At 44.2% G+C, this 13,990-nt stretch overlaps 4 protein-coding genes across 4 annotated transcripts; 2 read left to right on the top strand and 2 right to left on the bottom strand.

Moving 5' to 3' along the window:
- The first annotated feature begins 616 nt into the window (after positions 1 to 616).
- Positions 617 to 2,572, top strand: BYT42DRAFT_649391 (quinon protein alcohol dehydrogenase-like superfamily). Its single transcript, XM_051572769.1, has 3 exons — positions 617 to 1,583; positions 1,667 to 2,069; positions 2,143 to 2,572. The coding sequence occupies exons 1-3, from the start codon at positions 679 to 681 to the stop codon at positions 2,317 to 2,319; spliced, it is 1,485 nt and encodes a 494-aa protein (XP_051418207.1). The 5' UTR covers positions 617 to 678; the 3' UTR covers positions 2,320 to 2,572.
- A 125-nt stretch (positions 2,573 to 2,697) lies between these two features.
- Positions 2,698 to 6,486, bottom strand: BYT42DRAFT_167466 (uncharacterized protein). Its single transcript, XM_051562348.1, has 5 exons — positions 5,806 to 6,486; positions 5,381 to 5,660; positions 5,258 to 5,290; positions 4,870 to 5,172; positions 2,698 to 4,779 (listed from the first exon to the last, which is right to left on the bottom strand). Exons 1-5 carry the CDS (start codon positions 6,172 to 6,174, stop codon positions 2,831 to 2,833), a joined length of 2,934 nt encoding a protein of 977 aa, XP_051418206.1. The 5' UTR covers positions 6,175 to 6,486; the 3' UTR covers positions 2,698 to 2,830.
- A 323-nt stretch (positions 6,487 to 6,809) lies between these two features.
- BYT42DRAFT_590217 (uncharacterized protein) lies at positions 6,810 to 7,563 on the top strand. Its single transcript, XM_051570472.1, has 3 exons — positions 6,810 to 7,184; positions 7,278 to 7,421; positions 7,473 to 7,563. Exons 1-2 carry the CDS (start codon positions 6,903 to 6,905, stop codon positions 7,293 to 7,295), a joined length of 300 nt encoding a protein of 99 aa, XP_051418205.1. The 5' UTR covers positions 6,810 to 6,902; the 3' UTR covers positions 7,296 to 7,421; positions 7,473 to 7,563.
- A 1,660-nt stretch (positions 7,564 to 9,223) lies between these two features.
- On the bottom strand, positions 9,224 to 12,161 carry BYT42DRAFT_590213 (uncharacterized protein). The gene is made up of 8 exons (XM_051570471.1): positions 12,018 to 12,161; positions 11,848 to 11,920; positions 11,726 to 11,756; positions 11,368 to 11,643; positions 10,977 to 11,236; positions 10,749 to 10,911; positions 10,102 to 10,678; positions 9,224 to 10,014 (listed from the first exon to the last, which is right to left on the bottom strand). The coding sequence occupies exons 1-8, from the start codon at positions 12,079 to 12,081 to the stop codon at positions 9,308 to 9,310; spliced, it is 2,151 nt and encodes a 716-aa protein (XP_051418204.1). The 5' UTR covers positions 12,082 to 12,161; the 3' UTR covers positions 9,224 to 9,307.
- Between the last annotated feature and the right edge of the window lie 1,829 nt (positions 12,162 to 13,990).

The following is a 13,990-nucleotide window of genomic DNA, read 5'->3' as shown; positions in this document are numbered from 1 at the left end:
TCGGCCCATGGGACGATGACCCAAAAGGCGGTGTAATAACGATAGGCGGTTCCTGACTACCTGTATTGGACAAATGTCCAACTGTATCATATACTTTCGATTTATTGTGTTCCAGATTTTGACGCGACGGATCTTCAATGATATCATGTTGTCCAATTTTGGGATATAAAAGTATACATTTTTGCTCACATGTCATGAAAAATAAGCAATGGAAATATATATATAAAGAAAATTTCGAGCCAGTGAAAGCATGAGATGAAGTGATTGAATACATTTGTTGTTTATTTTATATGTATCATGATCTCTTTGCTGGCCTTTTGATAGCATCGATACCGTATATTTCTGCTGAACATTCCGTCTCAAGAAACCTATTAATGGTCAAATCCTTCCCCAATGAGTAAAGATCATAGGAATCCTTCATGATTGATCCACCAAAAAAGTTGACAAACAAATAAACAAAGATTACTTGCAACCGAAACGTTTGCGAAAAAGGGAATGTATGATGGGGGGGATTACTTTATTTGGTCATCATTGCCTCTTGTGGGATAAAGTGGCTTATCACACCCAGTCCCCTTTTTCCTCATTTCTTCGGGCTCATAATGCAACACGGGGTTTTCGAAAGGGAAATTTTTGACAAAACAGAAATAATACCAAACCCACCAACCACTCCAACTCGCGATGTTCACCGAAGTCGCTGTTACAGCATCCAACACGGATTCCACCATCTATGTGTGGGATATCCGTTCTGGATCCACCTTATTTTCGTTCAAACAAAGTCATTCACCCAAGGGAGGATTCGCGTTGGTTCCCAAACGCGGCCAAGCATTGGAAACAGGTGCCATCATTACCACTCAAACCGATCGTGCCGTTCTCAACGTCTACGGATGGCAACGCGATCAAGTGCTGCACAAAATGCCCACCACCGAAAAAATGGTCAGCGTAGCTGCCTCCAATCAAGGAACTTATGCTGCTGCCGCCACCGCCAGCGGTCGGGTTTACTTGTGGCACCTCGCCACCGGTAACTTGGTTCGCATATTCGAAGCTCACTATCGACGTATTACGCGATTGGCATTCACTTCCGATGATCAAGCCTTAATCACCGCCAGTGAAGACGCTACCGTCAATGTTTGGTTAATGGCCCAGCTGTTAATGGTCGACGACGAATTTAACGACAACTCATCACGTCCTGCTCCTCTCTATTCCTGGTCTGATCATACCCTTCCTGTCACCGACATCCATCTCGGTCACGGTGGTCTCAATACAACTCGTGTCTACACATCAGCTATGGATCATACCGTTAAATTATGGGATCTCGCTACCGGCCAACTTCTCACTACCTTCCTCTTCCCCAAAGCCGTCACCACGGTTTGCGTTCATCCTGCCGAAACCATGTTATTTGCCGCTTGCGAGGATAAGATTTACTCTGTGGAACTTTATCGTCGACGTGAACAGCAAACGTATGATGCCGTTGAAAGTGTAGGTGGCATGGGCAAAGTCGAATCCGTGGGTGTCAAAGCCGTCAATGGTGCCCTTGAATCTTCTTCCGGTAGCAGCAGCCTCGGTGCCGTATTTGTAGGTCACACGTAAGTCCCCTCAAACCATTCCGCACGGTTATATTCCCTCCATACTCATTTTTTTTGTTTCGGGGAATTTCTTTTTTCTTTAGTGGTGTCATTCACTCGTTGAGTCTTTCTTTCGACGGCAGTTTATTAATCAGTGGATCAGAGGATGGCAATTGTATTGTATGGGATGTATCGAGTCGTCAACCGATCCGTAAATTTGAATCACACAAGGGTCCTGTCACCCATGTGGCGTGCATTTTGAAACCGATGGAACTGCTTGCGGGCGCAGGGAAGCAAATGGTCTCGCCATTGGTATGGAAACCATTCAAGCGTGCGGTGGTATCCGAGGACGAAGAGCGCAGAACAGGATCTGAGCAATACATTCGTGATACGTCCATGGACCTCCGCCATCATCAACAACTCAGCGAGGCTGGCCCTCTGTACACGTCCTTACCATCGGAAACAGAAAAGATCCATCAGGTCGAGAACGTGTTACGCCAATTAGAGGTAAAAGCGAAGAAAAAGAAGTGTGTGTGTGTATACATATAGGTTACTTATAGTGTGTTATTCAATTTGGTAGACTCAAGACTCCAGCACAGCTTTGCGGTCACAAATTACGGGTTTGCAAGCGGAATTGGTGCGCTTGCATGAACATCACAACAAGTACAAAGCATTGCATAATGAAACATATAATCTCATGGTCGATGCTTTCATGAAAGATCGCCGTCAGCAACACCCATCATCATCGCATGAATAAGAACTACACTCATCCTGTTCCTCAAATCATTTGTTCAATTTTCTTTTTCTTTTTCTGTGTAGACTTTCACATTCCTCTATCCTCCTCTCCCCTTTTAGACAATCTGCATTTTATTTCGCCTAGTAAAAATTGGGTGTAATGAATTTCATTTTCATCACAAAATTCTCGATCCATCAGTCTTTATGCGCCCCCCCCCATTGACCTTGTTGTGAAGCATGAAGAAGGGAAAATAACAACCAGCACAATAACGGACAAATCTGTAAATACATATCATATCTCAGTTGGACCTAATGGGTCCAGTGTATGATACTATACTTGTGCAACGATTCGAGGGCAAAGGCAAGCAAAATGCATGCTTTGAACGTCAAACCTTTAATACCACATGTATATGATATATCCGTATGGATGGTACTTATTGTATATGATATTGAGATCTTGAGAAAAAAATAAATGCAAAACGAAAAAATATGGGAAACAAAGTGTACATAAAGGGTTGAAAAAGGAGAGGAGATTACAGTTTAAGTTCAGCGAGAATTCTACTGCACATATTTTTGTACTGCCAAATATCGCCACTGATCCGGCGAAATTGTAAACCGTGCATCCCGAGAAGCCAGGGCACTTTGACAATGTAAATTTCAAAACGAACAACGAGATCGGGAACTGTGATAGGTTGCCCTTGGCTGCCGCTACTTCCGTTACTACCACTGCTTCCTTGACTGGTCCCTGGACCTACCGCGGCCATAGTATCATGCCCATTCACACCACGTTCATTGTCCCCTTGACCCGAACTGGCTCTACTGATGACACGGTTCATATCAATGCTAGGCACATGAACGCATTCAAATCGGCCCTTGCTTTCGCGCCACTTGACGCCGATGCGTTCCAGTACTCGGATCAAGTCGGCGCGAATCACCGAAGGATGCTTGGTGGATGTGGTCGACACGGAAAAGAGACCTTTCAAAAACACCGGTTTAATCACTTGATCCGCGGTTCCCGTTTGAATCGCGCCCCGCGCAGTGGGTGGAAAGTTCTGTTGATGATTGTGGGCCATTTCTGAGGACCGTCGGGAAGAGTCCACGAGCGGTAATTCCTGAGCCGGTGCTTTGCCAAGGGCAATGCGGCCTTCTTTCACAGGGTTGGAGTTCACCGCCGTCGAGGCGTCTGGTAGTCGGTTGCGTGCGTGTGGTTGATGGGAGAGGGAGTGCGGATGGAAGGGACGATGAGGGTGACTGCTGTGGGGCGGGGCCGATTCGGCGACATCACCTGTGGTGGTTCGCCTTGAAAGCATTTTACTGAATCGTTGACCAAATCCACTGGATGGCGCGCCCGTCGTGGGATGACTTGTAGTGGGACTCGGCAAAGCCGCACCTTGATGCGTCGCCGACGCTGTGCTGTAGGAACGGTCGCCCACCGGTGGCTTTTCCCCTCGCGTTTCGGATTTGGACGGTATCGGAACAGGTGAAGTGACAGCGGAGGAACTAACGGTAACGCTTTTATTTCGTGTATGGTTACGCGTGCGGCCATTGTCAATCGAGTTACGGCCCATGGCATGACTGAGTCGTCGTAATACCCCGGATTCGCGCGACGAGCGGCGCCCCGATGGCGGATCTTCTTCATCCGAAGGATCCGAGTGACGGGACGTCCGACTAAATAACCGGGTTAGTCCGTGTTCAAATCGATGATATCGATCCACATCAATAATATGGCCTTCATCGTCGACACGAATGTTGGTTTTCCCTTTCTTTCCGTACGCTACGCCGGAAGCAAAGGCACGACCAAACATGCCTTGGTGTCCATGCATCCCATCTTCTTCCTTTGCAAATAACGAGTGATCAAAGATGGCGTTGCTCGGGTGGGCCACTTCGGGCATGGCAATGGTCGGCATACGTAGACCCGATGAGGAAGAAGACGAGGAAGGTGCATCGAGGGGATGATGTGAATCACTGGCAATCGATTCGGATCCCTCTCGTCGTTCACGATCCATGCGTTCTTTGACGAGGTAGTAAATAGACACAAGGGGATGGTATGCGGCGGGAATCGATTGAGGGTCGTCATTAGGGAGAAGAAACGTCTTTCGACCGGAAATATGGCTGTGAGAAGCACCGAAGCGTTGAACGCCTTGGTGATGATGATGATGGTGATGATGGCTATGCTGCTGTTGCTGATGGTGGACTTGCGCACTTCGTTCGGCCAATGTTTTGGCGGCGTTTTGGTATTGTTCTGACATGATGATCTCTTCAAGTTGTTGCTTGATCTCTTCCTCCGTACCAAACTCGAACCCAGTCATCCCTTGCACGACTTCCATATCGATGGGTAACGATAAAGGCGCACGTTCAGGCAGATGATTATCCACGGGACCGCTGTAGCCTCGATTCATCCAAGGATGAATGATGACTTCGGATATCGTAGCTCGATGAGACGGTTGCGTCACCAGCATCCGTGACAATAAGTTTTTGCAATCTAAACAAAAAATTTACCATCATGTTTCCCTAATTGCACGCATCGCAAAAAGATCTGTACTCGTGGTAAAAATGAAGAAACAAGTGTTACCTGAACTGAGATAGGAAGGATAGTCAACGACGCCTCGTTTGATTTTTTCATGGAGTGCCGGCATGCTTTGATCATCAAAAGGGACTTTACCACATACAAGCACGTAAAGCACGACGCCAAAACTCCACACGTCGACTTCTGGTCCAGTGTACTCTTTGGCATTCAAAAGTTCTGGCGCGGCAAAATAGAGCGATCCACAAAACGTTCTCAATTGAGATCGAGGTGAAAACAGATTCGATAATCCAAAATCGATGATTTTGATGTGTCCCGATTGCGAAATGAGGATATTCTCGATCTTGAGATCTAAAAAAGGCATCGTACCGAGTTTTTAAAAAAAATTGCATGGTTTGTATTACCTTCTATATTTGATCCTTTTTTTTTTCTTTACCTCTATGCACAATCGAATTACGATGACAATAATCTAAAGGCGTGATCCATATTAATATTTCGCACGTACGCAAGGAAAATAAAAAGGTAACTGCTCTCAAGCAGTGTGTAGTGAGAAACTTACCTAGTGCACTCACGATCTGTCGAGCAAACCGTCGCGCATGTTTTTCTTTGAGCTTGCCATGGGCGATGATGTAATCCAACAATTGCCCGCCGTTGACGTATTCCATAAATAAGTAGTAGTAAGGATCAAGCATCACCATTTCCTTTAAGCTGACAATATAAGGATGGTGTAAAAGCAACATGATACTGGATTCGCGGATAGTACGGATTTGACGATTGTCGTTTTTATCTTTTTTCTTTCCTCGTGTAGCGTGTTCTTTTGGAACGATTTTCACCGCCAACTAGATAAAGCCAAAACAAATACAATGGTCAGTCAATGTTAGCACGTGGTACACGCACTATGAGAATGTGTACAGCTATTACGACATCCCTCCTCTTTTTTCTGCTCTTTTCTTTTTTGGTCATGGCTCAAGACTCTTGACTTGCCTTTTCTTGGGTGATATTATGCACCGCTAAACGGACTTTTCCCATGGATCCCGATCCAAGGGTACTGACGAGGGTGTAATTGCCTATTCGTTTTCTGGGTTTGGCACGTTCGGTATGGGAGTGGCGTGAGTGGGAGCGTCGTGGAGGCGAAGCAGACAGGTGAGTGGAGGCTGGATCTTGAGGTTGGTCATCGGGTGCGGAATACTTTGGTAATTCCGAAGGTTCAGGCGAGTCACATAAGATCTCATTGCCATCAGGACCTTCAACGTAACGGGGTGTGCAATCTTCGCTGGAGTAAGTAATGGTTTCCAGCATGTCGCTGCTTACACTGCTGCCGCCTGGTCGATGAACATCAACGTGGGGATTCATTCATTGAACGAAGGAGTTTGAAACAGAAAAACTCGACCGAAAAAAAATGGGCAAGATATGCCTTTTTGCCCAAAGTCATGTCGCAAGAAAAAAGTCAAACCTGTCGCACTTTAATTTTTTTTAAAACCGGGCAATGAAATATCACATCATTCTTGAAACGGATGTCGTTTTGTTTACAGGAATTAATGTCGTACTTTGTCACATCACCTAACCACTTCGAAAAAGATTAACACTAGGTGGTATCTATTGTTTGTTTTGAATCACTGAATAATAAGAGACCAAAGATTTTTTAGAACGTATAGAAAATGAAGCAAAATTAGTATCTTTTGTCTTGTCCTTCAGATAAGTTTTGGCAAATGGTTTTTGCTTCCGATTCCCATGCTGGTTATTTTGGAAAGGGGCGCGGATGGGCGACAAGTTTGAACATGACACAATCAAGGATTACTTTTGGCTGAGTGTATCACACTTGTCTTTTAACTCGGTTTTTGAAGGCTCGGATTTTCCACGCAAGTGTGCAAAAAAAAAAAGGAACAACAGTCGCATATCGAAACTAGAATGACACGAACGTGGCATGTCATGTTAATCGCTTTGTATCTTTTCCAGCATTGTCGCTATGTAGTTCACATATGCAATCCTTTTTTTTTTTTTAATAAAGTCTGGTGGTGATTTTTACTTGTTGCATCTCCGTCATTTCCTTCCATGATTTACCCTTCCAGAGGTTTCTTTGTATGATGAGACTATTGTGGACGGCGCCCGACGGCGTGCAATTTCCTGCTGCCCGTTTTGCTGTGCCATTATTGTGGACGCTTGTCTTTGCCAAATTCCAAGGACTGCTAGCCCAAGCCTTACTGAATGCCTGGAACCGCTTCTTAACTATCGCACAGAGCAAATTAAAGCAACACACGTTAACAGCAGAAAGAGCCCGATTTAATTTCATTTCAAGACACGCCACGTTTCAAATGCACATTGTCCGATTTCCAGAGGTTTATGTCCATTCCTGCGGAGGATATCTATTGAGGCATGGTTTAGAAAATTTCCCTTGATATACTTGCCTTCCCCAGCGAGCTTTGGCTCTCGCGTCTAGCGTGAGAACGACAACTTACGGCGCGTCCATATATTGACTCTTCAAATTCGATGTTGACTGTATAAGACAAAGTCTGGAGTATGTACCGCGCCTAGCTAACTGTGTTTGATTCCGTCTTCGAGTGGCACCATACGGCCGTCAGAAGCTCTAGCTGAGCATTCGTAGGTTGGTGATGTTTATATCTTATCCCCATAAAGCATTCTAAAAACATGACAGTCACCGTGAGGACAACTACCAGAGAATACTTTCATAACATCGATAAATGTCGTCAACACAGTAAAATTCATGTTCTTGGCGTTTCCCGGTTCACCGTTTCTGGCCGCAACAACGTTACGTACGGACACCGTAAAAACACGAACGGCCAGCGAAATGTACTTTGACTTCAAACGGGGACGAGTGGCTGTGGGTGCCATAGCTGAAAGTGAGCTGCGGCAGGCAAACCAAATGAATAAAGAGGACGGTTTTTGGCCAAGAGGAGTTAATTGGACGTCCTTATTGAATAGAGGAATCATGGTACAAATAAAAAAAAAAGAGGTCTACCCTGTTGTATCTCTTATAAGCAAAGCTTTTTCATTTATTTTTCTTTTTATATAAAGTGGCGTCCACAGGACGTTAAGCCCACTTTTTATTTTATTATTCAACCCACAAAGGGTTGGGAAAAGAATAATAATAAAGGCAAAAAGCCTTTTTTATTTTTCATTTACCTTTGTTGCGATTAAAAAGCAAACCCACCGACATACCTTCCACAATGACCGCGCTGATGACTAGTCAGGCGCCCAAAGGGAAGAGCCGACGGGAACGAAAACAATCTCTTCAAAGGATGGCCAATCCTATCATTAGAAGATGGTTTTCGGATTTTTCGCCATACCCCGAATGCTTTACCAAAAACCGGAGCGTTCATCATTACCAGTAACCACCAGCCTAGCAGCCCCTGATTCCGAACTGGCGCACAAAAGAAAAAAAAGAGATCAGAAAAGACGCCCTCTTTTTATATCTTTTGCGGACCTTCGATTTGTGACGCTGTGTTATGACCGCAAATGCACCTCATTGGCTCGATTCTCGCAACAAAACTAGCGAACTTCAGCGCCTCACACTTCTTTCGCGTAAGCGATGCAAAGAGGAACTGCGCCATGTCACTCATGCTGCCATCAGCAACCAATGTATACTACAGTTACTCTACAACGTGCAGTATAGCCTATGGTTGAACGCTGATGCGACATGCTTCAGACTTTTACGCGCTATTTTTGATCTTGTTGTATATTAGAAAGCTTCCCCATTTGCCCTGCCCCTGTGTGTCAGTTTTGTTTTTGAAACAGTGAATTCAATATTTGCTGTGACAATAAGCGCTCACGTATGATCTCTTGAAACCAGGGCGTCAGTCTCAAAGCGCCATGTTGCAATGGCGACAAGAAGCAGAGTCAGCAATGACAAAGGCATGTGAGCATGTCCGCAAAAAGTAATATTCGTGGGCTCTACGTCAAAGATGTCCTTGTACATTTCTAAGTAATTGACAGGCATATCCATGCAGTAACGCACCTGTAGTTGGTTTCTCCATTTACGGTGTGCCATATTTTCACATAAATCTGATTTGACCTGCAGGACCGGTGTCATCTCCACTTGAATATTGAGTTCCTCATCTCCGCTTCCCGGCACGATCACGTTTTGGACCATTTGTGATCAATAAAAATGCTGCCGTTTTTGTGCGTTTTATTCAATGACTCGTAGCATAGAATAAAGTCACCGCCCATTTCGAAAATATATTGATTTTGGAATCGCTTATTATAATTTTCAATCACTCACTTTGAGGTGCGTGGCATAATGACCGACTGTTTTGCATAGAGGAACAAGTGTCTGTTCGCGCATAATTATATCAAACTGCAACAACAACAAACAGGAGGCCAGCCAATACCACCGAATCCGACGAAGCCGATGTGTGCTATTGTGTCATGGCTCACAGCAGTTCTGTTGAAAGGTAAATAATGTAAGTTGTTTATTACGATGAAAAAAAAATGGATCATAATCTCTCACGACCTTCTCCCTTCCTGCTATTTATTGAGGGGGATAGGGTTGAGAGTATGTGGGATAATAGGACTGAGAAGGTGGGTAGCCAGGCTGCTGGTGATGGTACATTCCCGGTTGTTGAGGAGGTGGATAATATTCATGAGCTGCTGGTGTGGACGACACTAGCGAGGATTGAGAGGGGTAACCCATTGTGGCAGCGGGTCTGTAAGAGGATGGCGGTGGAGGTTGGCTCATGCTGTTGCTCATCATGGAAGGAGGATAGCCGCCCATGTAAGGTGGTTGGGAGGCGGGAACAGCAGGCTGGTTCAAAGAAACAGAAGACATCATGGAGGGAGTGCCGTGGCCGTAGCTGGAAGCTGGATAAGGAGCATTGTGTGGTTGCGGTGGTTGTTGTAATGAGATTTGACTGAGGTTGCTGGTCAAATTGTGCATATCGTAAGGTTCGGCGCCGGGAGGCGCGATCGACGGTGGATACGATGGCTGATTGGCTTCCATATTCACATACGAATCCGACGCGTCAAAAGCCGAGGTAAAGACAAACACTTTATCGCGAATAGTACATTCAATCTTGATTTCCGTCAAGCCAAAGTACATCTTGATCGTCATGTTCACCTTGTCACCCGGTCGCACACCTTCCAATACCGGCATGCGAATCGGGAAATTGCCCACCTTTTTGATCAAGGGATGTGTGGTCAGACGGGGAGGGACACCGTCACCGTCAAAAGCAAACAAGTCTAAAAAGAAAACAATCACCCTCCATCGTCAGTCTTTCGTTTTTCCCCTTTTCCTTTTGGTTTCCCATAGACCGATCATAAACGTACCAGAATCTGTATCGTTGGGATAGCTGATGACAAAGTTCTTGGAAATGCACTCATCCACTTTAACACTTTGCCCTTTATGAACGTAGACGCTGAACCGCTGACGACAGTAGGTCTTTTGGTCGACGCCCACCACCGAGTATTCAATAGGGTCGACATCTTTCTGGAACAGCATACGAGTTTCAACACCGTAGGTTCGTCGAGAAACACGTTCCGTAACGATTTGAGGATTCAAGCCAAAATAGACAGCACCACGCACCACGGCCAGTTCGCCTCGTGGAGGCACACCAATCATACCGACGCGATTGGCAAACACTTCCTCGACACGATGGAATAAATAATTGGACTGACCAAAACCACCGACCAAAAAGATGGCTTCTAGATTAGGCGATTGACTCAATTGACCTTCGATCAGTTCCAAAACTTGAACAATAACAGGTTCAAACACTTGATCACGTAATTCGTGGGCTGGAAGGCATAAAGAACCGTTTTCAAGACCGATGCTTTCATCCGTCAAATCACCCAAGCCCATGGATGCAGGTAAATCCAAGAAATGATCTTCATATCCATCGAATTCAGGCTACACAGATTTCCCCCCGTTAGCTTTTGTTGTCTCTTTGCACCCTTTCTCGAAAGTGATGGATTTTTACCTTGATGATGTTCACAAAATTATCCATGATGTGTTCAAGTGCGGAATCGTTGATGCTGCCCAGATGAGCGAATTTTCGTTTGATGTAATCACGCATACGCATATCCAGAAATCCGGAACCACACGAACCGCCATGACCATTGGTGACTTCTTTCAAAGTTCGCCTAAAAAGAAAAAAAGAAGCTTGAATACACTTGTTTAATCCACCTTTCTATTCTGCAACACTTACTTTCCGCCCAGCGGTTGATCAATCTCGAATACAATCAAATCCACCGTACCACCACCCGCATCGCAGATCATGAATCGTTGACCGTGTACGAGATTAAACTGCTCCGATTTTTTCTCACAGTATAATGCCGCAGCTTCGGGTTCAGAGATCAGCGTTAATCGTTCCGGATGATCGGATCGTTGAATCAAGTTGGCACGAATAGCTGCTTCACGCATCGCCGCTTTAGCACGATCACTCCACATTGCTGGTACAGTCAAACACTACAAAAATGATACCAAAAACAAAACGAGTGAGTCAAAACTTGGTATCAAATCGAACAAGAAGAGAAGTCTCGTTGCGAAGCGACGGTTTGCAGCCACATATCAACAAGAGAATCAAGTAGGTCACCTACGTAACGAAATTTGCTTTGATCGTAATTGCCAGCAAAGCCTTTTAGTAATTCGGTGCAGACATGGTTATGAAAGACTCGCAAGTAATCGGCAATGACATCAATGACGTTCAGACCATTGGGAAGCGATTCATGTTGCAAATGTTCATCCAGGTACAATTTGAATTTCGAAAGCAGTAACAGATCGACACTGTTGGGTTTCATGGCTTGCCGCCGTGCGCCATGACCCCAATCGATCAGTTGTGTCGACCCTTTACGATATAAGGAAAGCGTAGGTGTCTGTGATAGAATAGTGAGTACGGAGTGCCTTTTTTTTTCTGGTAACACAATGGATGAAATATCGTCATGGCATATATCAAACCTTTGGATAAACGTGATTATTCTGTCTGGGCCTGGCAAATTATTAACCAAAACGAGAACAAGAAAAAACAACACAATAAGAACAACATACAATCATCGTGCTATATTTTCATTGGTATTTACCATTTCACGATATCGATAACTTCTTCGTTTTGGCTTTGTGCAAAGGCGTAACAGCAACCCGAGAAAGTCGTACCTAAAAAAGAAGAAGAAAAAAAAACCAGCCCATTCCCATGGCGTTAATCAACAGGATACAGAACGAGTAACAAAATACGGGGTGGAGTGATGTGTACCAAAATCGATGCCGACAATGACAGGATAATCAGCGTAATTAAATCCAGACGAGTAGGGTTCCATAAGAGAAGGGAAAGAGAGATGACGGTAAAAGCGGGGAAAACAAAAAAAACTTACTGAGGAAAAAAGAGAAAATCGAACAACCCACTACAGTAACTGGATCGGTGTTGCAATCCTCAATACGCTACTGGAATTTTTTTCATTCCCAAAATAGACTTGGGTTACTATTTTTTGCTCCTTGAAGTAGGCTTGGCAACAGGCCCAAGAGAGGTTGGACAATGCGAGAATACTGATTCCCTTCTCACACTTTTTTTGGACCTTACTACATTCAAAAATTTGGGACGAACCGCTTGGAAATGTGAAAATCAATATGGGCATTGGTATTCGATATACATATATTGGGCTGTTTATCGGATCGTGCTTTCGTCAATTAGTATGGCTTCGTTTATCAATCAATTCTCATTTAATCCTGATTGCTTTTCCTTTTTCATATAGAAACTTATAGAAATCACCAACACCCTTTTAATAAAAAAATAAAAAGACGCCAACCATTTTAACACCAACATCTATGAAACCAAACGTGAGATTTGTGTCATTTCGGGATGCGAGCAGAGCATCTCGTTACATCTAAGCGGATCGACAACAAAAATTGGCTGCACATAACAAACAAAGGAGTTTAGAAACCAATATTGAAAGAAGAAAAGCGATAATAAATAAACATAAGAGTTGACGGACAGCTCTGATAAGCTTGATTACCGATCAATTAAAAAATTTAGTGCGGGACCCAGAAGCACCCCATCCGCCACATTCGGTGATCCAGCCTCTTCGGAAAATAAAGGCGCCGTATAGTTTGAAATCAATGTCGCCGCACTGAAAATCAGCAATTCTATTCCAAGTCATGATCATGTTCACCCCGTCCCACTGGGTCGCCACTGGCGGGATTCGATGACACACAACTCTTGGCATTGTACCAGAATACCCAATACAAAGCACCCTAGATATTTTGCTAAAGTGGATCATTCCTGTGGAAAGGGCTCATTTGTACAGTCCAGGACTGTCAGGACTCATATTTTGGTGAAAGAGGACCAGCTTTTTTTTTTTTTTTTTTTTTTTTTTTTTTTTGCATGACAGCATTTATTCAGTGTATCAAATTCCTGCAAAGGAAGACCGAATTTATATCATGTCGCTGCAAGTTATTCGTAGATGATACACACTGCCTCCAGCTTTTGTCTTACACTTAATTTTTGCCTTCCAAGAAGCATACAGATGATATTGCCATGTGCCATTGTACTGTCATGAAATAGAAACACCTCGGTCGATCACGTCATTCACTTGTAGGCGCTTTTTCAAGTTCTGTGATGTTCTGCTCGTTGAGATCTTTGGCAAGGGTCATGCAAATCGCTCTTTCTAGTGACATTTTCATTGATGTTGTACAGAAAAATTGGTTTGAATGCATTGGATTCGAAAAACGACTTTAGCGCTTTTCTGGCTTTATTTCTTTCAGCGCCATCAGTCATGCAAAGAATGAATGTGATGCATTTTAAAACCTTGAATCTCGTCTATTCGTTGTCATTTTTTTAAAATAATGGATTGATCCCCATCACTGCAACTTGTAACTGTTTTGGCTTGCTTGATATGGCCCTCATTTGGAAGAAACGTATTACCAGTCCTTCTTCCTGTCTTTGAGAGGCTTTCTCTGCTTTTTCGTTGGTCACAGTCGTACCGTACGAATGTGACGATCCGTTTGTTATTTCACAGTGATGGAAGCGCTTTGATTTTCCCTGATCGTGTATACCGTATGAATTTTTCCGTTACTTGGTTTTCTCCATGTATCGCTAGTTTCAATATTGACACCGTGTTTTTCATGTGTGGTTTCTGTTAGTTGTAAACGCTTTAATCCATTATTACACAATGTTCAGAGCTCCAGACTGCACTGCTTTTGTAAGCCATACAAGTCGCAGTATCGCGCACG

Source organism: Radiomyces spectabilis, assembly GCF_025331425.1.
Source record: "Radiomyces spectabilis strain NRRL 2753 chromosome Unknown BYT42scaffold_19, whole genome shotgun sequence".
NCBI lineage: Eukaryota > Fungi > Mucoromycota > Mucoromycetes > Mucorales > Radiomycetaceae > Radiomyces > Radiomyces spectabilis.
Note: the sequence above shows the minus strand (reverse complement) of the source record. Positions and strands in the feature narration are given on the sequence as shown.